At 29.5% G+C, this 20,176-nt stretch overlaps 8 protein-coding genes across 10 annotated transcripts; 4 read left to right on the top strand and 4 right to left on the bottom strand.

Annotated features, from left to right (window-relative positions):
- The first annotated feature begins 55 nt into the window (after positions 1-55).
- LOC122631775 (lysosomal acid glucosylceramidase-like) lies at positions 56-2,331 on the top strand. The gene is made up of 7 exons (XM_043817856.1): positions 56-134; positions 200-554; positions 735-997; positions 1,087-1,518; positions 1,634-1,713; positions 1,801-2,075; positions 2,147-2,331. Exons 1-7 carry the CDS (start codon positions 89-91, stop codon positions 2,244-2,246), a joined length of 1,551 nt encoding a protein of 516 aa, XP_043673791.1. The 5' UTR covers positions 56-88; the 3' UTR covers positions 2,247-2,331.
- On the bottom strand, positions 2,288-4,739 carry LOC122631772 (28S ribosomal protein S30, mitochondrial). The gene is made up of 4 exons (XM_043817852.1): positions 4,040-4,739; positions 3,266-3,867; positions 2,804-3,194; positions 2,288-2,675 (listed from the first exon to the last, which is right to left on the bottom strand). Exons 1-4 carry the CDS (start codon positions 4,492-4,494, stop codon positions 2,468-2,470), a joined length of 1,656 nt encoding a protein of 551 aa, XP_043673787.1. The 5' UTR covers positions 4,495-4,739; the 3' UTR covers positions 2,288-2,467.
- Positions 4,740-5,017: 278 nt separating this feature from the next.
- Positions 5,018-9,378, top strand: LOC122631768 (AP-3 complex subunit beta-2). Of its 2 annotated transcripts, none has more exons than XM_043817848.1 (10): positions 5,018-5,294; positions 5,460-5,535; positions 5,683-6,264; positions 6,350-6,646; positions 6,785-7,052; positions 7,133-7,849; positions 7,927-8,214; positions 8,302-8,573; positions 8,653-9,017; positions 9,106-9,378. In XM_043817848.1, exons 1-10 carry the CDS (start codon positions 5,161-5,163, stop codon positions 9,251-9,253), a joined length of 3,147 nt encoding a protein of 1,048 aa, XP_043673783.1. In that variant the 5' UTR covers positions 5,018-5,160; the 3' UTR covers positions 9,254-9,378. The 2 variants fall into 2 exon arrangements, with proteins under 2 accessions (XP_043673783.1, XP_043673782.1); XM_043817847.1 differs by having other exon boundaries at positions 7,924-8,214; positions 9,106-9,377.
- A 135-nt stretch (positions 9,379-9,513) lies between these two features.
- LOC122631779 (soluble lamin-associated protein of 75 kDa-like) lies at positions 9,514-10,976 on the bottom strand. The gene is made up of 5 exons (XM_043817862.1): positions 10,722-10,976; positions 10,347-10,521; positions 10,060-10,240; positions 9,794-9,970; positions 9,514-9,715 (listed from the first exon to the last, which is right to left on the bottom strand). The coding sequence occupies exons 1-5, from the start codon at positions 10,733-10,735 to the stop codon at positions 9,594-9,596; spliced, it is 669 nt and encodes a 222-aa protein (XP_043673797.1). The 5' UTR covers positions 10,736-10,976; the 3' UTR covers positions 9,514-9,593.
- A 682-nt stretch (positions 10,977-11,658) lies between these two features.
- Positions 11,659-13,156, top strand: LOC122631782 (translocator protein). Its single transcript, XM_043817870.1, has 3 exons — positions 11,659-11,932; positions 12,405-12,617; positions 12,688-13,156. The coding sequence occupies exons 1-3, from the start codon at positions 11,822-11,824 to the stop codon at positions 12,871-12,873; spliced, it is 510 nt and encodes a 169-aa protein (XP_043673805.1). The 5' UTR covers positions 11,659-11,821; the 3' UTR covers positions 12,874-13,156.
- On the bottom strand, positions 13,096-17,209 carry LOC122631770 (serine/threonine-protein kinase unc-51). Its single transcript, XM_043817849.1, has 13 exons — positions 16,720-17,209; positions 16,513-16,605; positions 16,395-16,445; positions 16,263-16,332; positions 15,970-16,146; positions 15,655-15,889; positions 15,252-15,563; positions 14,892-15,161; positions 14,573-14,820; positions 14,129-14,497; positions 13,888-14,015; positions 13,660-13,795; positions 13,096-13,533 (listed from the first exon to the last, which is right to left on the bottom strand). Exons 1-13 carry the CDS (start codon positions 16,807-16,809, stop codon positions 13,460-13,462), a joined length of 2,253 nt encoding a protein of 750 aa, XP_043673784.1. The 5' UTR covers positions 16,810-17,209; the 3' UTR covers positions 13,096-13,459.
- Positions 17,210-18,040: 831 nt separating this feature from the next.
- On the top strand, positions 18,041-18,935 carry LOC122631783 (DNA-directed RNA polymerase III subunit RPC9). The gene is made up of 4 exons (XM_043817871.1): positions 18,041-18,178; positions 18,266-18,536; positions 18,616-18,754; positions 18,881-18,935. The coding sequence occupies exons 1-3, from the start codon at positions 18,171-18,173 to the stop codon at positions 18,727-18,729; spliced, it is 393 nt and encodes a 130-aa protein (XP_043673806.1). The 5' UTR covers positions 18,041-18,170; the 3' UTR covers positions 18,730-18,754; positions 18,881-18,935.
- LOC122631780 (density-regulated protein homolog) lies at positions 18,745-20,142 on the bottom strand. Of its 2 annotated transcripts, none has more exons than XM_043817864.1 (5): positions 19,813-20,142; positions 19,613-19,697; positions 19,298-19,480; positions 18,983-19,122; positions 18,745-18,904 (listed from the first exon to the last, which is right to left on the bottom strand). In XM_043817864.1, the coding sequence occupies exons 1-5, from the start codon at positions 19,912-19,914 to the stop codon at positions 18,860-18,862; spliced, it is 555 nt and encodes a 184-aa protein (XP_043673799.1). In that variant the 5' UTR covers positions 19,915-20,142; the 3' UTR covers positions 18,745-18,859. The 2 variants fall into 2 exon arrangements, with proteins under 2 accessions (XP_043673799.1, XP_043673800.1); XM_043817865.1 differs by having other exon boundaries at positions 19,298-19,477; positions 19,813-20,134.
- Positions 20,143-20,176: the final 34 nt, after the last annotated feature.

Here is a 20,176-nt window from a genome sequence, read left to right as displayed (position 1 = left end):
ATTTTTTGTTAACAGCAAGTGATAACAATATTCTTTTTTTATTTCGCAGATCAAATAAAAAAAAATTGTCTAATCAAAAAAATTAATTATGATATATAAAACAATTTTTTTTATCGTGTTTTTCATTTATAAAGGTAAGCCAATCGTGAAATTATTATTATTACATTTTTTTCTATTGTCTAAATATATCTGATTTTAGGAAAAGCAAATGATTGTATACCACGAAAATTTAATTACGATAGTATCGTATGCGTTTGCAATTCGACTTACTGCGATTCGGTACCAAATATCGAGGAACCGAAAGAAAAATACTTCCATGTATATAGTTCCAGTAGGGATGGTCTTAGAATGAGTTTCTCCGAAGGAAAATTCGTAGATGGATTTGACTACAATTCGATTCCCAATCAGGATGTAGTATTTTCACTTCAGGATACTATAACCGTTTATAGAGATAAGAAATATCAGAAAATATGGGGTTTCGGTGGAGCATTTACCGATTCAGTGGGAATTAATATTAAAACATTGAGTGAACCAACTCAAGAGATGCTCCTGCAGTGAGTAATAAAAAAAGTTCTATTTTCGATTAAAAACAAATATAAAAAATGCTAAAGAAAATAATTCTAGAAAGCTTGTAGAACTCTGATAATTTAAAAGCCGATGATTTAATCGAAACAGTTGAAAAAATTATTATTATTTTTAATAATGTTAATAATTTTAATGTGTATCCGATCTAGATCATACTTCTCTCAAAGTGGTAGCCAATATAATTTAGGTCGTGTACCAATAGGTGGTAGTGATTTTTCTATAAAAGCTTATACGTATGATGAAGTAGAGAATGATGAAAACCTCGAGCATTTTGAATTAACCGAAGAGGATATAGATCATAAAATTCCTTTTATCAAAAGAGCGAAAGAATTATCTCCTGAATTGAAACTCACTGCAGCCGTTTGGAGTCCACCAATATGGATGAAATCTAATAATAAATATTATGGACCAAGTAAATCATTTAACTTATTAAAACAACGTTTGTTATTCTTTTCTTCGATCTTAAAGATCTGTTTCAATAACGCAATCGTACGATTACAGGTATTCTCCTAAAAAGATATTATCAAACATATGCCAATTATTATATAAAATTTTTACAAAAATATAAAAGTCATGGCATTGATATATGGGCTATTTCAACGGGAAATGAACCTAACGATGCGTGGTTCCCTGGAGCGAATATATCTTGTATGGGGTGGATTCCATTTAATCTAGGGGATTGGATAGCTAATAATCTTGGACCGACTTTGGCGCGTTCGGAATACAATGAAACGATCATCCTAGTTTTAGACGATCAGAGATTCTATTTAATAGAGTTTTTGGATTTTATTCTCTCCAATAAAAAAGCATATGACTACATCCATGGCATAGCTGTACACTGGTACACGGACGACTTTGTTTCCCCTTCATTGTTAGACATAACTCATGACAAATATCCAGATAAATTTCTTCTTTTGACCGAAGCATGTGTTGGTAAGTTTTTTATAATAAGTTTTTAAATAATATGACAATTGATTAGAGTAAATTTAAAATCAAGAATATACTCTTTCTCTCTCTCTATTTCTCGAACTTTTTTTAATTCCATTAGGTTCTAAACCTAACGATTACCCGAAAGTAAAACTTGGATCTTGGGAAAGAGGAGAAGATTATATTCTCAACATAATCCAGGTATTCTTTGAACTTTTTCCCAAGAATCTAATACATAAAATTTGATTAATTGTAATATTAATTTTCATCATAAAATATCTTGTGTAGAATTTACGACACTCGGTAACAGGATGGATAGATTGGAATCTTGCTTTAAGTAAAATGGGTGGTCCAAATTATATCAACAATTTTGTTGATTCACCTATCATAATCAATCCTGAAACTGATGAATTTTTTAAACAACCGATGTACTACGCGATCAAACATTTCAGTAGATTCGTAGAACGAAATTCTGTAAGAATTGAAAGCATGGAGACAAATGACATCAAAAGTATTGCTTTCGAAACTCCCTCAAAAATGATCGTAGTTGTGCTGTACAATATGTATGTATGCCTTATTTGCTATGAAAATTCTTTTACAATCATAAATTTATTATTTACTTCCTTTCTTTTAGGAGCTCCAAAAGTAAGAATATTACAATTATAGATTCTAAAAACGGTAATATCAAGATGAAAGTAAGTTCATATTCCATTCACACTATATTATATAAATAAATATTTAATGATCTGATATTGAAATTATGAAACATATGATGTGCAGAAAGAATGGTTTAATTCATTTACATTTATACTGTAATATCTTCAAATTCGTATTTATATTGTATAAGATAAAATTGTTATATTAAACATTATATTACAATCTATGAAAAATATTGAAATAAAGTATTATTTGCATTGAGGTAAATTGTTTGCAAAAAAGAGAAAACATTTAAAATCTATGGGTAAAAAGTTTGTTCCCAGTTACCTAATTTCTTCTTTGGATTCACTCTTAAACATTTTGGTACATACTTTAGGGTATGATCATTGAGTTTACGGCTCATAACAGAAATTCCAAATTGGAATGGATGTCTCTTTTTCATCATAGGACACGTCTTATTATCAATAAGATAAATTTTTTGCCAATGATATATCTCTGGTGCTTTTCTATAAAAGAAATAAAAAAGAGGTGATTGAACTTAATTCTAATATTATTTTTTGTACCTAAATTTTACACACACATACACATTAATATTAAAATTAGTTATTTAATTCAATTAATAAGTTAATTTTACCTATGACGTGGCCTATTTGTTACGAGATGTTTATAATATCTTTCCAACCAGTTTCTTCGTCTGTCAGATTGAATGTCAGCTATTTTTTGTACATCATTCCCCAAATTTGGTTTCATTTCGATCATTTTTTCTTCAGGAATATTTGCATAAAATTTAATTAAAGATTTAAGAACATCGGTGTTCAAGCCATGAACCTTTTCACCCTCAACTTTATCAAATAGTTTTACAGATTCTGTAGCCCAACATATATTACGTCTCGGATTTTCATCGACATTTTCTGAATGCAGTACAGTAGTATTAAGTTGATAAACATAAAATGACCAATACTGCCCATTAGTTATAACAGCTTGATTAACAAATGGATAAGTAACATCGTGAAACGTTGAGAAACCTATAAAATTAATTAAGTAAAAATCTAGAGATCACTTAACTATTAAAATTAAAATATTTCGAAAAATATACCTTGATAACAGGCTTGTGATAATAACCAACTGTATGAAGCTAAAATAGCTTGTTTAAGAAGTGCATCATTTTCATCTTTATATGTTTCTGGTCTTTCAGCTATGTATCCACAATTGTGATAAGATAAAAGACCAAATTCACATGGATCACCAGGCCAAAATCCTGGTATATTTGTAGCATGCTTTCGATTCAATTCATATCCTAATACTCTAGGATCAAACTTAAACTGTGGAATAGTCAAAGAAGAATCTTCGCATTCGCTCAAAGACATGATTTCCTTTAAAGGAAGATTATGTCGTGACTGGAGAATAGATTTGCCATAATACTGTATAGGAATATCTACTGGATCATAGGCATATTCTTTCATCCAATGTATCCTTTTCCTTGCCTTTATTTTTAATCCCGGTGGATCTATCCCACCAACAAACCAAAATGCTTCAACACGAGGTTCAAAATCGGTTTGAACTTCCAGTAAATGTGGCCTAATAGTAACAAGATTTGATTGTAATGTTCTATTAATTTGATATACAATCGCACTTGCTACAATATTTTCCATCGCTGCTTTACTTTCTAGTTGAATTTCATTTAATTCGTGTTTCCTTCTGAAATGCAATATCAATTTTCATGAAACTACAAACTTATTTAACAATAACTTAAAATCTAGTCATATATAATGAATATTACAAGACATATACAATATATAAGATTTATAGAATAAAGTAGATTATCTTATAAGAACATTGAAATTATTATTGAAAACCAACTAATATTTACTTTCTACTTGAGTATTCAAATGCAATAATATCTTCAATTAAACTTTTATTATCATTTACGATAGATTCAAGCTCTTCATCCGATATTACATTATTGTAAAAAGTTGGAAGTCCACGTTCTTTAATAATATAAGTTCTTGTGATGTATTGTGCATGTTCCAAAGAATTGTAAGGTATTACATGTTCATCCAAAATTAATGATTTCCAGCCGTAATAACGTGGCATATTGATTTTAAAAATCTTTTCTTCGACAGTTTTAATTCTTTTAATTTCATCGTGCCAAACTTCTTTTTTTCTCTTTTGTTTAGCTTTGAAAGACAAATCTAATATAGGTGGATAAACTGGAGCATTTGTGATTTGACTTTCTTCAGATACAATTGTTGCATATTTCTTTGAGCTGTGTCTTGTAATTGACACGGTATTATTTAACAATCGTAAATGTAAACGAAGAAACATTTTCCGTGTATAAATTAATTTATCAGAAAAATAAAGGTTATCAAATTTACATCTATAAAATTATAACCAAATTTTTTCTTTTCATTTTAACTACTTAATTTAAATAAGTATTTAATTACTATTTTTCAAGCGTATAATATTATTTTAAGTTTACAATAAACTATCTTTTATTTTAAAGAGAAACTATATTGGATACGTTTCTCGTAAAATTTAGATTGAAATTGGTTAAAATATAAACACACCATAGAAAACGTGATTTTGTAACATATTAAATATCTAGAAACGATTCATCTTAAGATTATCCAAAACTACGCAAGTGTATTACAGTTATACATCTAATAAATAGAAATAGAAAATATTTATTATTGGATCTATTAAATCTGTTATAATAAATATTTATTAAATAATTTCATTCTTACATATTATTATTGTAAATGAACCTAAAATCTTTTTTTTAATCTTTATCAAATCAAACTTAGAGGATGCTTTGGACAAATATGAATTAGAATTTATACGGTTGGCGACTCTGTTATTGGAATACTATGGATTCTTGGAAAGTACAGCTGGCTGTCAAAAGTTTTAAAAAATAACGTGTTACTTTAGAAAATAGAGATTTTTTTATTATATAAATAAAATCAAGACGATCAATCGGAAAATTGAATCATCATGTTAACTGCTGCAGCAAATACTTTATCAAATAATGGTGGATCATACAGTAGTGATAGGCCATCAAGTGCAGGAGATCCAGAGCTTGCAGCAGATCCTGCATCTGGTGGATTTTTCCACTCTGATTACAAAAAGTAATTAGTAAATAATAATCTCTTAAAGAACTCTATAATATTTATGCTACGATTATATGTATATATGTTGTATGTGTATATGTGTGCATGTATATATATATATATATATATAAAGGGAGAGAAAGAAAGAGTAAAAAAGATTAGTACGATATCTAATTTTTTCAGACATGAAGATTTAAAGCAAATGCTAGATAGCAACAAAGATGGTTTGAAGTTAGAAGCAATGAAGCGTATAATAGGGGTAATTAAATAATATTTTAATAAAGCCTATGTTAAAAAGTTGTCTTTATATTAAATGCAATAATATTTTACTTTTATTTAAAACATTTCTTAATTTATATTAATTTTATTATAAAAATAATGAAATCATAAAGGTATACATTTGTAGATGGTGGCTAAAGGAAGAGACGCCTCTGAACTTTTTCCGGCAGTAGTAAAAAATGTTGTATCAAAAAATATTGAAGTAAAAAAGTTGGTATATGTATATCTAGTTCGTTATGCAGAAGACCAACAAGATCTCGCACTCTTGTCAATATCTACATTTCAAAGAGCTTTAAAAGATCCCAATCAATTGATAAGAGCCAGTGCTTTAAGAGTTTTATCTAGTATCAGGGTTTCTATGATCGTGCCCATTGTGATGCTTGCTATTAAAGATTCTGCTAGTGATATGTCACCGTATGTACGTAAAACCGCAGCACATGCTATTCCTAAATTGTATTCTTTAGATCCTGAACAAAAAGAAGAATTGATTGGAGTTTTAGAAAAACTTTTATCTGACAAAACAACCCTTGTTGTTGGTTCTGCAGTAATGGCTTTCGAAGAAGTATGTCCAGAAAGAATAGACTTGATTCATAAAAATTACAGAAAACTATGTAATTTATTAGTTGATGTTGATGAGTGGGGTCAAGTAGTCATAGTTAACATGCTCACAAGATATGCCAGAGCACAGTTCATTAACCCTAATATAGATGTAAGTGTATTACTAAGTCCAGATCACTCTATCAATATTATTGACTCCTCGTTGAGAAATGATTCTAAGAAATAATTATTTTTAGAGTTTGGAAGAAGATGAAAATCGTCCATTTTACGACTCGGATTCAGATTCCTCTAATACGAAAAAACCAAAATTTTCCATAGATCCTGATCATCGATTGTTATTACGAAATACGAAACCGCTTCTACAAAGTCGTAATGCTTCAGTTGTAATGGCAGTATCACAATTATATCATCATACAGCAGCACGAAGTGAAGTTATGATTGCAGCAAAAGCATTAATAAGATTATTAAGAGGTCATAGAGAAGTCCAAAGCATTGTACTACATTGCATTGCAAGCATGTCAATTACAAGAAAGGTAATGTAAGTATAATGTTAAAGTATACTGTAAATATTATTATATCTAATTTAAATTATTCGATCATGTATATATTATTTAATCGATTATTATGTAACACAAAAAACAAGTTATTAATATTATTATTATTTTATATAGGGCATGTTTGAACCCTTCCTGAAATCATTTTTTGTAAGGACTTCAGATCCCACACATATAAAGCTATTAAAATTAGATATATTAACGAATTTAGCTACTGAAACTAGTATCGGGGTAATACTAAGAGAATTCCAAACATATATTTCAAGTAGCGATAAAGAATTTGTCGGAGCTAGCATCCAAGCTATCGGTAGATGCGCCAGTAATATAAAAGAAGTTACAGACACATGTTTAAATGGTTTAGTTTCTTTGCTAAGCAACAGGGATGGTAAGTTTTCATAGATTTTGTTAATTTTCAAGTCGTCTATATATACATTTTTATATACGTGTATTTTCCTGTTTTCTCAGAGGCTGTTGTAGCAGAAAGTGTTGTTGTAATAAAAAAATTATTGCAAACGCAACCAAACGAACACAAAGATATTATTGCTCACATGGCTAAATTAATGGATTTTATAACAATACCGCAAGCAAGAGCATCTATTTTATGGTTGTTAGGTGAATACTCAGATCGCGTACCAAAAATTGCACCTGATGTTTTAAGAAAAATGGCAAAAAATTTTATTAACGAACAAGATATTGTTAAGTTACAAACTCTTAATTTAGCTGTCAAATTGTATTTGAACAATCCAATGCAAACTAAGCCATTTTGTCAATATGTCTTCCAACTTGCAAAGTATGATCAAAATTATGACATCAGGGATCGTGCACGTTTTCTGAAACATTTTATTTTTTCTGAAGATAATGAAACGAAAAAAAAGCTTCCCGAATTTGCAAAAAGGATTTTCCTAGCTCCAAAACCAGCACCTACACTAACTTCAAGGTTTAAAGATTCAGAATTTCAATTGGGTACTTTATCTCATTACTTAAACATGCCATGTGCGGGATACCGTCCATTGCCACCTTTCCCTGAAGTAGCACCAGATCCATCTGTTAGAAATGTAGAACCAACAAACGTACAAGATATAAAAGAACAATATAAATATACTCGAAAAGAAAGAAAAGAAAAAAAGCAAAAAGCAAAGGAAAAGCCTTTTTACAGTGATGATGAAAGTACTGCTGAAGAAGGTAAATAGTAGTTAACATTGTAAAACTTCGATGATCAGGAAACAATCATTTTTAAGAATAAATTTTATTAACAGCAGAAGAGGATGAATCTTTGGAAACTTCAGCAAGTGAGAGTTCTGACGACGGAAGCGAATCCTCTGAATACTCTGAAACAGATAAGTCTGAAAGTAATGAAAAAAAGAAAATTATAAAACGATCCGAAGAATCTGACAGTATGACGGATAGCGAGGAAGATTCAGATTCTGAAGAAGATAGTGATTCTCAGGATAGTGATGAAGAAGAAGAAGAAGAGGAAAAAGCTATTAAACCAGAAGAAAAAGAAAAACCAAAAAGCAACTTAGATTTACTTTTAGATTTAGATGATGGTAAAATCATAAGAGTTTACAAAAAGGAATTCGTACATAAAATTAAAAAAAAATAATAAATAAATAACAAATATTTTTATTTAACAGTTGTACCAATGACACCGATAATGACACCGAGTTTAGGTGGTTTTTTAACGCCTATTAATCCAACCGCAACAGATGGCATTAGAGAAGTCTCTACCTCTTTTATACCTATTAAAAAATATGAGATGTTGAATAATATTACAGGGCATGGTTTGAAAGTAGAATACAGATTTACAAGGTCTCAACATTTAGTTAGCCCTCATTTAATTAGCATCGAATTAACATTTACAAACGAAGGAAATAAACAAATCAAGGATATACAGATTGGAAATAAGGTGAAGTGCTTGATAATCAAATATTAATACGATAATTATATATGATCAGAATAGATAATATGTAATACAATTTTTTCAGAATCTTCAAAAAGGAATGCAGATTCACGAGTTTATGCGAATATCATTATTAGAAATAAATTCCACTCTATCTTCTACACTAGGTGTAAATTTTAATGACTCTATGCAACCGGCAAACTTTAACATTGATTTTACAATCGACGAAGAGAAATATTCGTGTCCGGTGACTATTAAAGCTCCTATTGGAGAATTAATCAGATCGGTTTTATTACCAGAAAATATGTTTAATAACGAGAAGGCAAAATTAAAAGGTATGAATGAAAATACAGCAAAAATATCATTTTCGGGGAATAGGAAATATCTATCTGAAAAAATTTTCGAAACGGCGAACGTTGCAATGATATCGAGTGAAAATGAAATAATAAGGTAAATGATTCGATTCTTTTATACATCAAGAATCTTCTGAGAAAGAAATATATTCTATAAGTTATATAATTAATCTTTAAATTTTCAGATTTGCTGCTCATACTTTGGCATCCAAATCATTAGTATTAATAACGATAAAAATCATTGACACAGAACATTTGGAAATTAGTGTAAATTGTGAAAAAATGGTTATAGGCTCTATCTTATTAAATGAGTTTAAGAGTAACTTAAAATGAATGAAATGTTTCCTATATATATATATATATATATGATAGGGATATATCGATAAATATATCATATATTAATCAAATAGTATAATCATTCAATTTATGTTACCATAAAATTATCACATATAAATATATATATATATATATATATATATATATATATATGTTATATAATATATAATATATATTATATATTATATATCACATATATTAAGTAGTAATTATCATGTTCAATTTATTCTATTTCAGATATATGTATAAGAACACGTTTTCCTTTAGAAAATATATTAATATTTTATTATAATACTCAAATAGCTTTGCATTTTGAATAAAATCAAAATATTCTTCGTTAAAGAAATTTATCTTTCACGCCAAACCATATTAATTTTTGTGAACCAGAGATGTCCCAATCGGCTATTTCCCAAAAACGTAATCTATATTCTTTGTAATTTCTTAGAAAATTTTTCAATACTATAAAAAAAATGTTCAATTCAAAACACATTATCATTGTATTAAAATAAAGAAAGCGTAGAAATATTTGTTCCTTACCTTTCAGCATATCGTTAGAAATTGGTTTAGAAAATCCAATATCCTCGTCAGGAAAACGTTTGATTATATCCAATAAAATTTCTGAACCAAATCCTTTATTTCTATATGCCGATCGAATATATGCCGTATCTAATACAGGCATCGTATATTTTTCTTTGGTCGAATAAACTTCAGTACCTAAAGATATCAATTATCAAATTCATCAATTATTTTAACATTATAAATTACGTCAATGTATTTAAAAAAGAACTAGAATTGAAAATTACCTTTAGGTTTAATGGTATAAAAACCAATGGGTTTTCCATTTTCCCATCTAATCAAAACGATATCAAATTTATCAGCATAATCGTATGGTGTCTCCAATTTTTCGGGTTTCGGAGTATCAAATTCAACATAAATTATTTGACACAATATATAATAAATTATTCTCTCTTGATTGGTTTTCATCTAAAGAAACAATCATACTTTTATACTACGTTAATCAAAATACATATAATAATATCAATCACATATATCGTACTACGTTAATCAAAAAATTTTTTATAAATATTACCTCGCTCCAATTATTTTCATATTTACCGTTAAAACTATTATCTAGATCTAAAATATCATCATTCACTTTTATAGCTACAAATTCATTACATTTTTTACAATCGAGTCGATGAATAATGCCTTGTATATTATATCGTTTTAGATCCAATTCTGTAGCTTGCACGTAATTAATACATCTAAATAATAATACGTACGACATATATATATATATATATATATATATATATATATATATTCTTAATAAAAATTTATTAATACCACAAGTAATGAAAATGAATGTGTTATATAATTATTATTTTACAAAGAACACAATGATTTGTTAATTAATAGAATGAATTTCCGAGGGATCAATTATTTCATAATATTACAATGTTACCTGGAACATATCATTTTTTATGAAAATATTAACAGTTTGACTTAAATTAGACCAACGTGATAAACGACATGATGATTTTGCAAAAAAGAACAAGACTAACGATCAAAATAAACTTATATATATTCTTTGGCGATAGTGACGCTAGTCGCTGATAAATTTGATAACCAATGGAATGAAGACTCTATTTTATCGGTAAATCGTAACTATCTATTTTATTAACGGGTAAAAACTATTCGATATTATATACGTAGCATATATCGTGTGTATGTGTGTGCGTGTGTATCGTGTGTGTGCATATATATATGCATAAAAAAATACACATACAAAAATGGAACATGTAACTCAATATTTTGCAAGCAAAATGAAACAATAATGAAATAAATATTCCAACTTTCTTCGTAAAAACTCTTATTATATTCTTTCAACGTTTCATATAAGAACATTTCACACATACTATAATCCGATTGAAGAGTTAATACTAATTAGAATACTAACTGAAATGTTAATAAAATATATAAATAAAACATAAGTCGAACGGTTTATCAAATTTTAAGAAAATATATCCATTGAAAATAATAAAATGAAAGATTTCTTAATTGAAACGTAAAAAGAGATTAGTATCGCGATAGTCGAATAATTTTTAGATTTTCTTAAATATATACGTTCGTCTGAATGGAATAAAACATTAATTGTACATTGTAGTCAGTGATCACAAAAAATAAAATTGATACGAAGAATTCCAATAAATCAGAAATCTTTGACACCTATCGTTGTTATCAAACTTGTAGAATTTTTTTCATGTCATGCTATGCACTTCTATATATATACATGTATATGCACATGCACATCCATATCTTCCTTGGAATATACGTAATACATTATAGATATAGATATATACATATATAGGTTGTATATATAGAATATGCGCAGAAGTTCTTATAGGAAGAACTAAACGGCGTGGTTTGCATACGTACACGCAGATTACACCTTATACCAAATATTAGTAGTATGAACAATCGTGAAAGCATCGACTTCTTAGTATAGTATATTGATATCCTATAGTTCGTAGCATATCGAGAATTAATAGTCATATTTTCAAAATGCCGTTGTGTAAAGTGTCATTGCCACTGGCTATAGGCGTTGTCCATCCTAATATTGGTGGATGGCTTGGTGCTTATTGCGTAAAAAAAAATCTACATCCATGGTATTCGGTAAGAAAAGAATTTTGTCGATACTTTTATCGATTACTACTTGGTCACGTAATAAAGGCCGAGCTATCGAAAAAAAAAAAAAAAAAAAAAGATAGGAAAAGAAAGAAAAAAACTGAGAATTATATTACGTCAGAAGGAAATGCACAGATTTTTACACTTTCAAAATTGGCGGGAGAAATTGTAAGAGGACCCGCCTCTTTTTGAATTCTCATTTAAATATCGTTAACAACGCACTATCGTGTATCACTGACTATAATGTATATTATGAAGAAAAGAAAAAAAAATAGACAGTTTTTATTTTATATAAGCAAATCGATTGATTTTTTGTTCTATGATCGCACATTTAAAATTGTTAAATTCATTAATAAAAGGTTTATTAGTTATCATGAAATTTGATAGGAAAATTTATTTTTTAAACTACATGATGCAATAATATCTAAAATAATATCAGCGTTTATTTCATTTTTGTTAGTCTTTGAAAAAACCATCTTGGACACCTCCAAACTATATGTTTGGACCAGTATGGACAACAATATATAGTACAATGGGTTACTCTTCGTACTTAGTATGGCGAGATGCTGGAGGATTCAAAGAAGCAGCCCTGCCACTTTCAATATATGGTGTTAATTTAATTATGAATTGGGCTTGGACACCTATCTTTTTTGGGGGACATCATATAAAATTGGTAATTTTTTTATCAACAAGTTATCAAGTTATATAGAATAATATTAATTATTATCAAATTGCTTTTTTAGGCTTTATACGAAATAACTCTAGTATGGGGAACGTCAGCAGCAATGGCAGTAGCCTTTTATCAAGTGAATCCACTTGCTGGATTATTAATTATTCCTTACTTTGCATGGTGTACCCTTGCGACAGCATTAAATTATGTAATTTATAGGGATAACCCGCAGAGTTCATTGGAAGATAAGAAGGAATGAAAGATAAAAATTTAAGAATGCAGGAAATAGCTTGTTGGCAAACTATTAAAAGAAAAAAAAAAAAGAAAAAGAAAAAAGAAAAAAAAAAGAAAAAAGAAAAAATGAAAAAGAAAAAATATGTAGTAATATTGGCTTAAAGGATGCATATGGCATTCTATTTTTTTACAATTGTTATATCACTGCTCTTTAGTAAATATGTGCTTTGCATAAAACGCACAATGCTGTTGTTAGTATACACATGTTTATTAATTGATATGAAATAAAGATTAGTTAATCAACCATACGTACATTATACAGTATAATTCATTATTGGTATCGGTTGATAAATTATATATAAAGTAATTTAAGAGGAATCACTTTCATAATTCTTTTGATCTGTTAGTCTACTCTATTCTGCATAAGTTTCTAACAATTCATACTATGTTTCAAAACTAAATCGCGTATATATTCATCTTTGCTGAACAATCTTACAGATAAATTAATATTTTTTATACAGAATAGAGTAAACGATCTTACACAACAGAGGTATCAAATGTAGTATTGGCCTGTATGCAGCATCGCACACAGTTTCTGATTTTCACGAGCGCTACGTAGGATCAGTTGCATAGATATAACCTTGCTGCTGAAGTACGTATAATCTTTTTTCAACTGCATCTTTGTCTAAAAAAAAAAAAAAGAAAAAAAAGAAGAGAAAAAAGAAAGACCCAAATAAGTTATTAACGATAATATATACTGTTTAATAGTTATAGTCATTTGAAGCTTTAAAAAAAATACGAGAACACTTACATTTGATAAGAAGTGCTTTGTCTGGACTGTGACTGATGTGTTGTGATAATGAATGTAACAATATTTGCGCTGTATGATAACGCTGAAAACATTCAGCAGGATTTCCAAATAATTCATCAAGGGCTGCAGACTGACACTAAAAGAAAGAAAATAGAAATTCAGAATTACTTATCATAATGACGATATTATTAAATTCTAAATGATTGTTGTATGCATTAACGTTATTACCATTTGTATTGCGTGATTATAGAGAATCTTATCTGCTGTAGCCCCCGGTTGTCGAAGTAATCCTGCACTGTTAAGCTGTTTGCATTCTGTCAGGCAAGATCTAAACTTTTCATTCATTGTACTTACAACTGAAATATTAGAAAAAAAAAAAAAAGCATATTTATTAATAACATCATATATTTCTATATCTTCATCCGTTAACTCGTTAGTAATCTCATTTTTTTTAAAGAAGATTTAGTACCTTCTTTTACACTAGCTGTAGGTTGCAACCTTCCAGCTTTAAGCTGTTGAGTTGCAAGACTTAATCCAGAACTCAACCATTGAAGAGCCCTCACTAACAAAATAACTTGTTCTGCTCTTCTTCTTGTTACTGCATTACTAGCTTGTTCAATCCCACCCAAAGGTGCGCCTAAAGGTCCAGCTCTATTTCTAGCAACTTCGCATACACATTCACATAATGCCACAACAAAATTCAATTTTGCTAAGATCTCTGAATGTTCCCGCTCTAAAAGCGTTTCTTCTGGGAGTTCTGGGGCTATAAATGTTAATGGACGATCTTCCGTTAATGTTGGATTAACGTCCGGGAAAAGATTTTGGAAACTACCCGCTTCTGTAAATAGAAAAAAAAAAATTATAATAAGAAAAACAGTTAAATAGTAATAATCAATTAAAAATAGCTATTCACCTGATATTTCTGGAAGAGTAACAGCTCTTGTGCCAAAAGGTATAACAGGCGAATGCCTAAGTGTATTATTGTTATCTTGAAAAGCTTTAGAAGTAGGAGATCCTAAAACTGCCAATGGACCTGTAAGCAATGGAGAAGATGCACTATTGTTTCCTGTTGATCTGCGCAATGGTGAAGTTCCACTATGTGAATGTCGCGCCACTGGACTAACTTGCCAAGTACTAGGTGGTGGTGGTGTTTCACTCAATCTAGAAATTATTATATGCTTGTGAAACATATTACAACACGTACATAAGTATCACGAATATTATTCTCATACCTTCTACCAGGTGGTGTACCTATTACAAATTGTACACTAGGCGGACTAAGAGAGCCAATGTCAAGAGCATGACTTCTGTGAGAGTCGACACTTCGCTTCATACTAATCGGTTGAGACCGAGGAACAACGCTACTTCCAGATCTTATATTACCAGATGGTGATGATGACTGTGCCACGCTTCTTTGTGAGGGAACTGGAATTGGTTCAGATATGGGTAAAAAGCATGGTCGTGGTGGACTTACTGCCTCTCTGCTAGTTTGCTTCGTGTATCTAAAATAATAATTGCAAAGTATATAAACAAATAGAAAGAAACAGAAATATTGATCATATATACGTATATGTTAAAGAAAAAATATTTACTTGACTTGGGTGTTAGGATTATTGTCTGTATCACTACTAAGATCACTTGGCACAAGCACAAAGTCATCTTCTGGACTGGAACATGGACTATTTGTTTCCGGTTCAGATCTTGTAACAGTCGTAGGTCCTTCTGGAACAGCTAATGTACCAGGTGAGGCTGGTAGTTCCACGGGAACTGGACTGGGACTTTCTCTAGCTCCTTGAAGAAAAGGATGGCCAAAAAATTCATCAAAGGGCATACGATCTTTCGCATTGCGTCTCAATAAACCCAATAACAAATCGGATAATTCTGGCGAAGTTCCTGGAGGAATCCTACAATAAAATAGATTAATAATAAATATAAAGAAATATAATATATAAAAAAAATAGATCTATAAAATTTCGAAAATTTAAAAAAACATACTTTGGACCAAGATTTGCATTTTTTTCATAAAATAATTTTAGTGCATGTGGTGTATGAGCTTGAAATGGAGCTTTTCCAGTAAGACACTGGAATACTATTGTTCCAAGAGACCATAAATCTGCTTTCGCATCGTATTGAAGTGACATGATTACTTCAGGTGCCATGTACATTGGTGAACCACATAATGTAGCAGCCATTACTCCATCTTGTAAAAAGCGTGCAAAACCAAAGTCCGCTATAATGTAAAATTAGATAGACAGTAATTTTAGTAAAATCAGATAATATTTCATATAATTCTACTGAAACACATTTTACCTATCTTTAATGTTATTTGATGTGGTTGCGGACATGCTTTGCCACAATTATGACTGAGTAAAATATTTTGTGGTTTAAGATCCCTATGCACGATACCTTTGGCATATAGTGCTTTCATTGCACCTGCTAATTGTTTAAGAAATACTCTGATAGTATCTTCTGACAATGTGCCTTTTGCTATTAAACAAGAACGAAATAAAAATAAATATAATATTACTTTAAATATAATATTATCTTAGCAAGTATTCAAATATAATATTACTTTGGTAAGAATGTTTTAAAAACATATATACCTCCTAAATAGTCCGCTAAATCTCCACCATTACAATACTCCATAACCAGGAAGACATTATGAATAGATTCCTAAAACGAAATAACATTGTTATCTCTACAAAATAATAAGATTTATTTAAAAATTTCCTTACCTTACAATCTAACAAAGCAACTACATTTTCATGATGTAGTTCTGTTAACTCCTGCAAACCAACAAATAATAAAGAAATGATCATATCCTTTCTTTTTTTGTAAGCAATGATAATATACCTTTAAAATCTTAATCTCTTTGCCAAGAAGATTCTGTGACTTCGCTAAACTCTTCTTTGTTATACTTTTGATCGCCACAACGCAGTTAGGTTTCTACAGATACAAAAGTATCATCGTAATACATTAAGTTTACAAAGATATCAAGAAGCACAAGTCACGTGCGACGAAATAAAAAAAATAGGAGGGAAAATGAAAAAAAATATTTACTTTACGATGTCTGCCCCGGAACACCACGGCAAAAGCACCGTGACCTATCAGGTCCTTAGTGTTATACTCGTATTCACCGATGACCTCCATTCTAAGGAAACAACAATTTCTAGTTTCGTATCGGTGACAAGGAAAGGGGAAAAATTAATTCACCGATCTTTCGCGGTACAAGGTCAATAGTTTACAAACATGCTCTGATCGACAAGCGAAAAGATGCATCGCCCGCGGTAATAGGATCGATATGAGTGTGGAGGAATCTTCCGCCTTGTTGTGTCGTGAGATTTTCATATCCTTGTTTTCCTTTCGACGAAGATAAAGGCTCCTTTATAGCCTAATCGTAGCTTTTTCACGTTATGAATCATTAATAAGAGAACTCTTGCACTTCACTGTTTCGAAGGGGGAGGGGGCCACGTTCGAAAACACCAAACAATGCAGACCACGCAACGTATCGCACAGAGTGGCTGTCGTTGCAAAATGTCAGACACACAGCTATCCATGCAGCAACGCATTTACTACAGAGGTCACGCTTGACGCTTTCAGGAGCGTCTTCCTCTCAATCGGTCCCCTTAATCTTTTCTTTACTTTTATTTTTTCGTTTCTTCTTCTTTTTCTTTTTAAATTAATCTTTTATAATATTTACATTTTATTTCTATATATTCGCCAAAAAATAACGTAAAATTTAATTTCGAAAATTCTCGTTTCAATCATTGATGATTAGTACTTTTTAATTTTTATCTTTGAAGTTCCGCCATAATGTTAATTTAGAATTTATTTACCGATAATGAAATCTATCTCTTTTTTTCTCTCTCTTTATATTATTATAAAATTGTATTCATTTGCCATTTTGATATAAATGCATTGATGATTTGAAAAAAAAATTTTTATTTTATATGATAATATAGGTTACCCTAGGAAAAAATTCATACGTCTGTTACGAATATAAAAATTCACTTAGGTCAGCTGTGAAACGTAGGAATCAATTCCTGTCTATGTTTATATACATACGCCGCAAGAAAATAGTCCCATTATAAATTTTAATATTTCGCTAAGAAGACATCATTAAATTTTGAACGTATTGTAACAAACAAGTATTTCGTCGTTTATAAAAAATAAAGATATCGAAGTTGGGGAATTACATTTGTATAAATTTTTATTTGTAATATTGGCTCACCGGTTAACCTTCTTTTTTGATGTACGAGCACGTGTAATTCACTTTGTTTTCCTTTTTTAAAAATCGTAAAGATTTCATTTTTTATATACAAAGAATGTTTACAATAAATGATAAATTAATGGATAAGTGGATATTTCATAGTTTTGTTAATATTGTTACAAGTACTAAGCAACAAAATCGTGAATTATCATGTAAAAACAAAAAATTTTTAACTTTTTAAATTCTGTTTACAGTCATATACTTTATCATTTTATAAAAAAGAAATTCTTATTCAGACGATATGGAGGTGTAAGTAATATTGTTATATTATTGATACATTATTATATATACATATATAATATTCATAAAAAATTATAAGTTAACAATTATTTATAGACTCAATGATTGTGCTGCCTATTTAAGCAATTATGAAGTTTTGGATATGCTTCAAAATATAAAGTCAAATAAGAAACAAAAAATGACTCAGAATCAATTAGCAACTATTACTTATCAAACAATAAGGTATTTGGAAGATACGCCTTGTAAGAAACAGTCTCCAGAAAAAATCAGAAAGTTTTTACAATCAATGGAACCTTTTAATTTGACGAAATGTGAAAAGTTGACTTTGTTAAATGTTTGTCCCAAGACAGCTCTTGAAATACAATTGGTATTATTTTTTCATTCTAATAATTTCATATAAGTAACAAATTAATAACATAACAATAATCAGTGTAACAATTTTATAGATTGTAGAGGACAGTGAAGATCGTTTAAGCAACGAAGAAGTAGAATCATTATTGGAAACAATTCAAAATTGTTTGGGAGAACAAGAAAATGAACAGGAAACAGAAACAGGGTAATAGTGAACCATTCAATTTCTGAAATGTAAGCAATATTCTTGTTGTTATTTATATACATTTTATTTATAATAAACATCAATGGAAATAGCATATTAAATATATTTGTGCGAATACAAATTTATTTAGTTCATTATCTCTTTTGATCTCCTAGGTCATCTATAGAATCTTCATCGATCTGAAAGTAAATAAAAGTACATAAAAAAATATATTTTTTATTTTATGAAAAAAAAAAATATATATATATAATAAATACCTGAGGCCATTTTTCTGGAATCACTTCAAATAGATCATCTTTGACATCACCCTGTATAACAATCTCATCATCTCCTGTTACACTTGATCCGCAAGCAAATTTACTACCAAAGAATTTTGCGGCAACCTTCAAATCTATATCTGTAAAATTGTGACATATCCATAAAGAGATGATTTTATATTTTTTATATGACAAGGGTAACACGAATGACCAAACGAATTAATTATAACATCACATATATTTATAAAAGAAAACACACATTCATAAATAATAGTTTCAAGATACAATTAAATAAATTCCAGATATGATACGTACCAAACGTACTAAGGCCAGTAACAACTGTTACAGATTTTTTCTTTCCTCGTGGAGCTCTTGATACGGTGACTAACTTAGGTACATCTTCTTTCTTCTTTGTTTTAAGCATACCTTTACCACCACGTTTCTGTCTCTTTTTTTCATCTTCTCCTCCACCAGCCTCTGTAGTACCATCTTCTACTGCTTGTATAAAAATGGCAAAGGTATTACATATATTATACTATATAGTTTTACTCAATAGGATAAATATATTTTATATAGATTTTTATTATAAGTTACATATCTGTATTATTAATCGTTTATCAATTTATTTACCTAGTTTAACTTTTTCGAATTCGGTTGGTAAATTTCTTTCTAACCATTGTTTACATTTTTCATATTCCGGGTAATATTCGCAATACTGTTTAAAAAAAAAATCATTTCAGAAGGGTATAGAACTCATTAGATGTAAAAAATATACGAAAAAGAAAGCAAATTTTCTGACATTGACAATTCATAATCGATATTAACCTTACCTCGATAGGAAGAGAACAATTTCCACAATATTGTACTTGAATCGGATAATTAATGTTAGGATCAGGTCCTAATCGTAAATCTGGTTGTTCACTTGCCGACATATTTCTACGAATTTAACTGTAATGTCACGATTAAATAGTATACGAGATTGAACGACAAAAATCGATAAATTTTTGAGGTTTGAAAATCTTTGCCAATATTAAAAAAATAAAGAAAAAGACACGGTTCGATTTAAAATCGTGTCGCAAAGTAATTAGAAATCGCGGCAAGGTTAGAACGTTAGTCTCTACGGATGATCGTAAATTCTTTTCTTCGACATGTAATACGAATTTTCACACGCGCCTTCGTCGACCAATAAGCACA

Source organism: Vespula pensylvanica, chromosome 9 (assembly GCF_014466175.1).
Source record: "Vespula pensylvanica isolate Volc-1 chromosome 9, ASM1446617v1, whole genome shotgun sequence".
Classification (NCBI taxonomy): domain Eukaryota; kingdom Metazoa; phylum Arthropoda; class Insecta; order Hymenoptera; family Vespidae; genus Vespula; species Vespula pensylvanica.
This window is presented reverse-complemented; position numbering and strand designations above follow the sequence as displayed.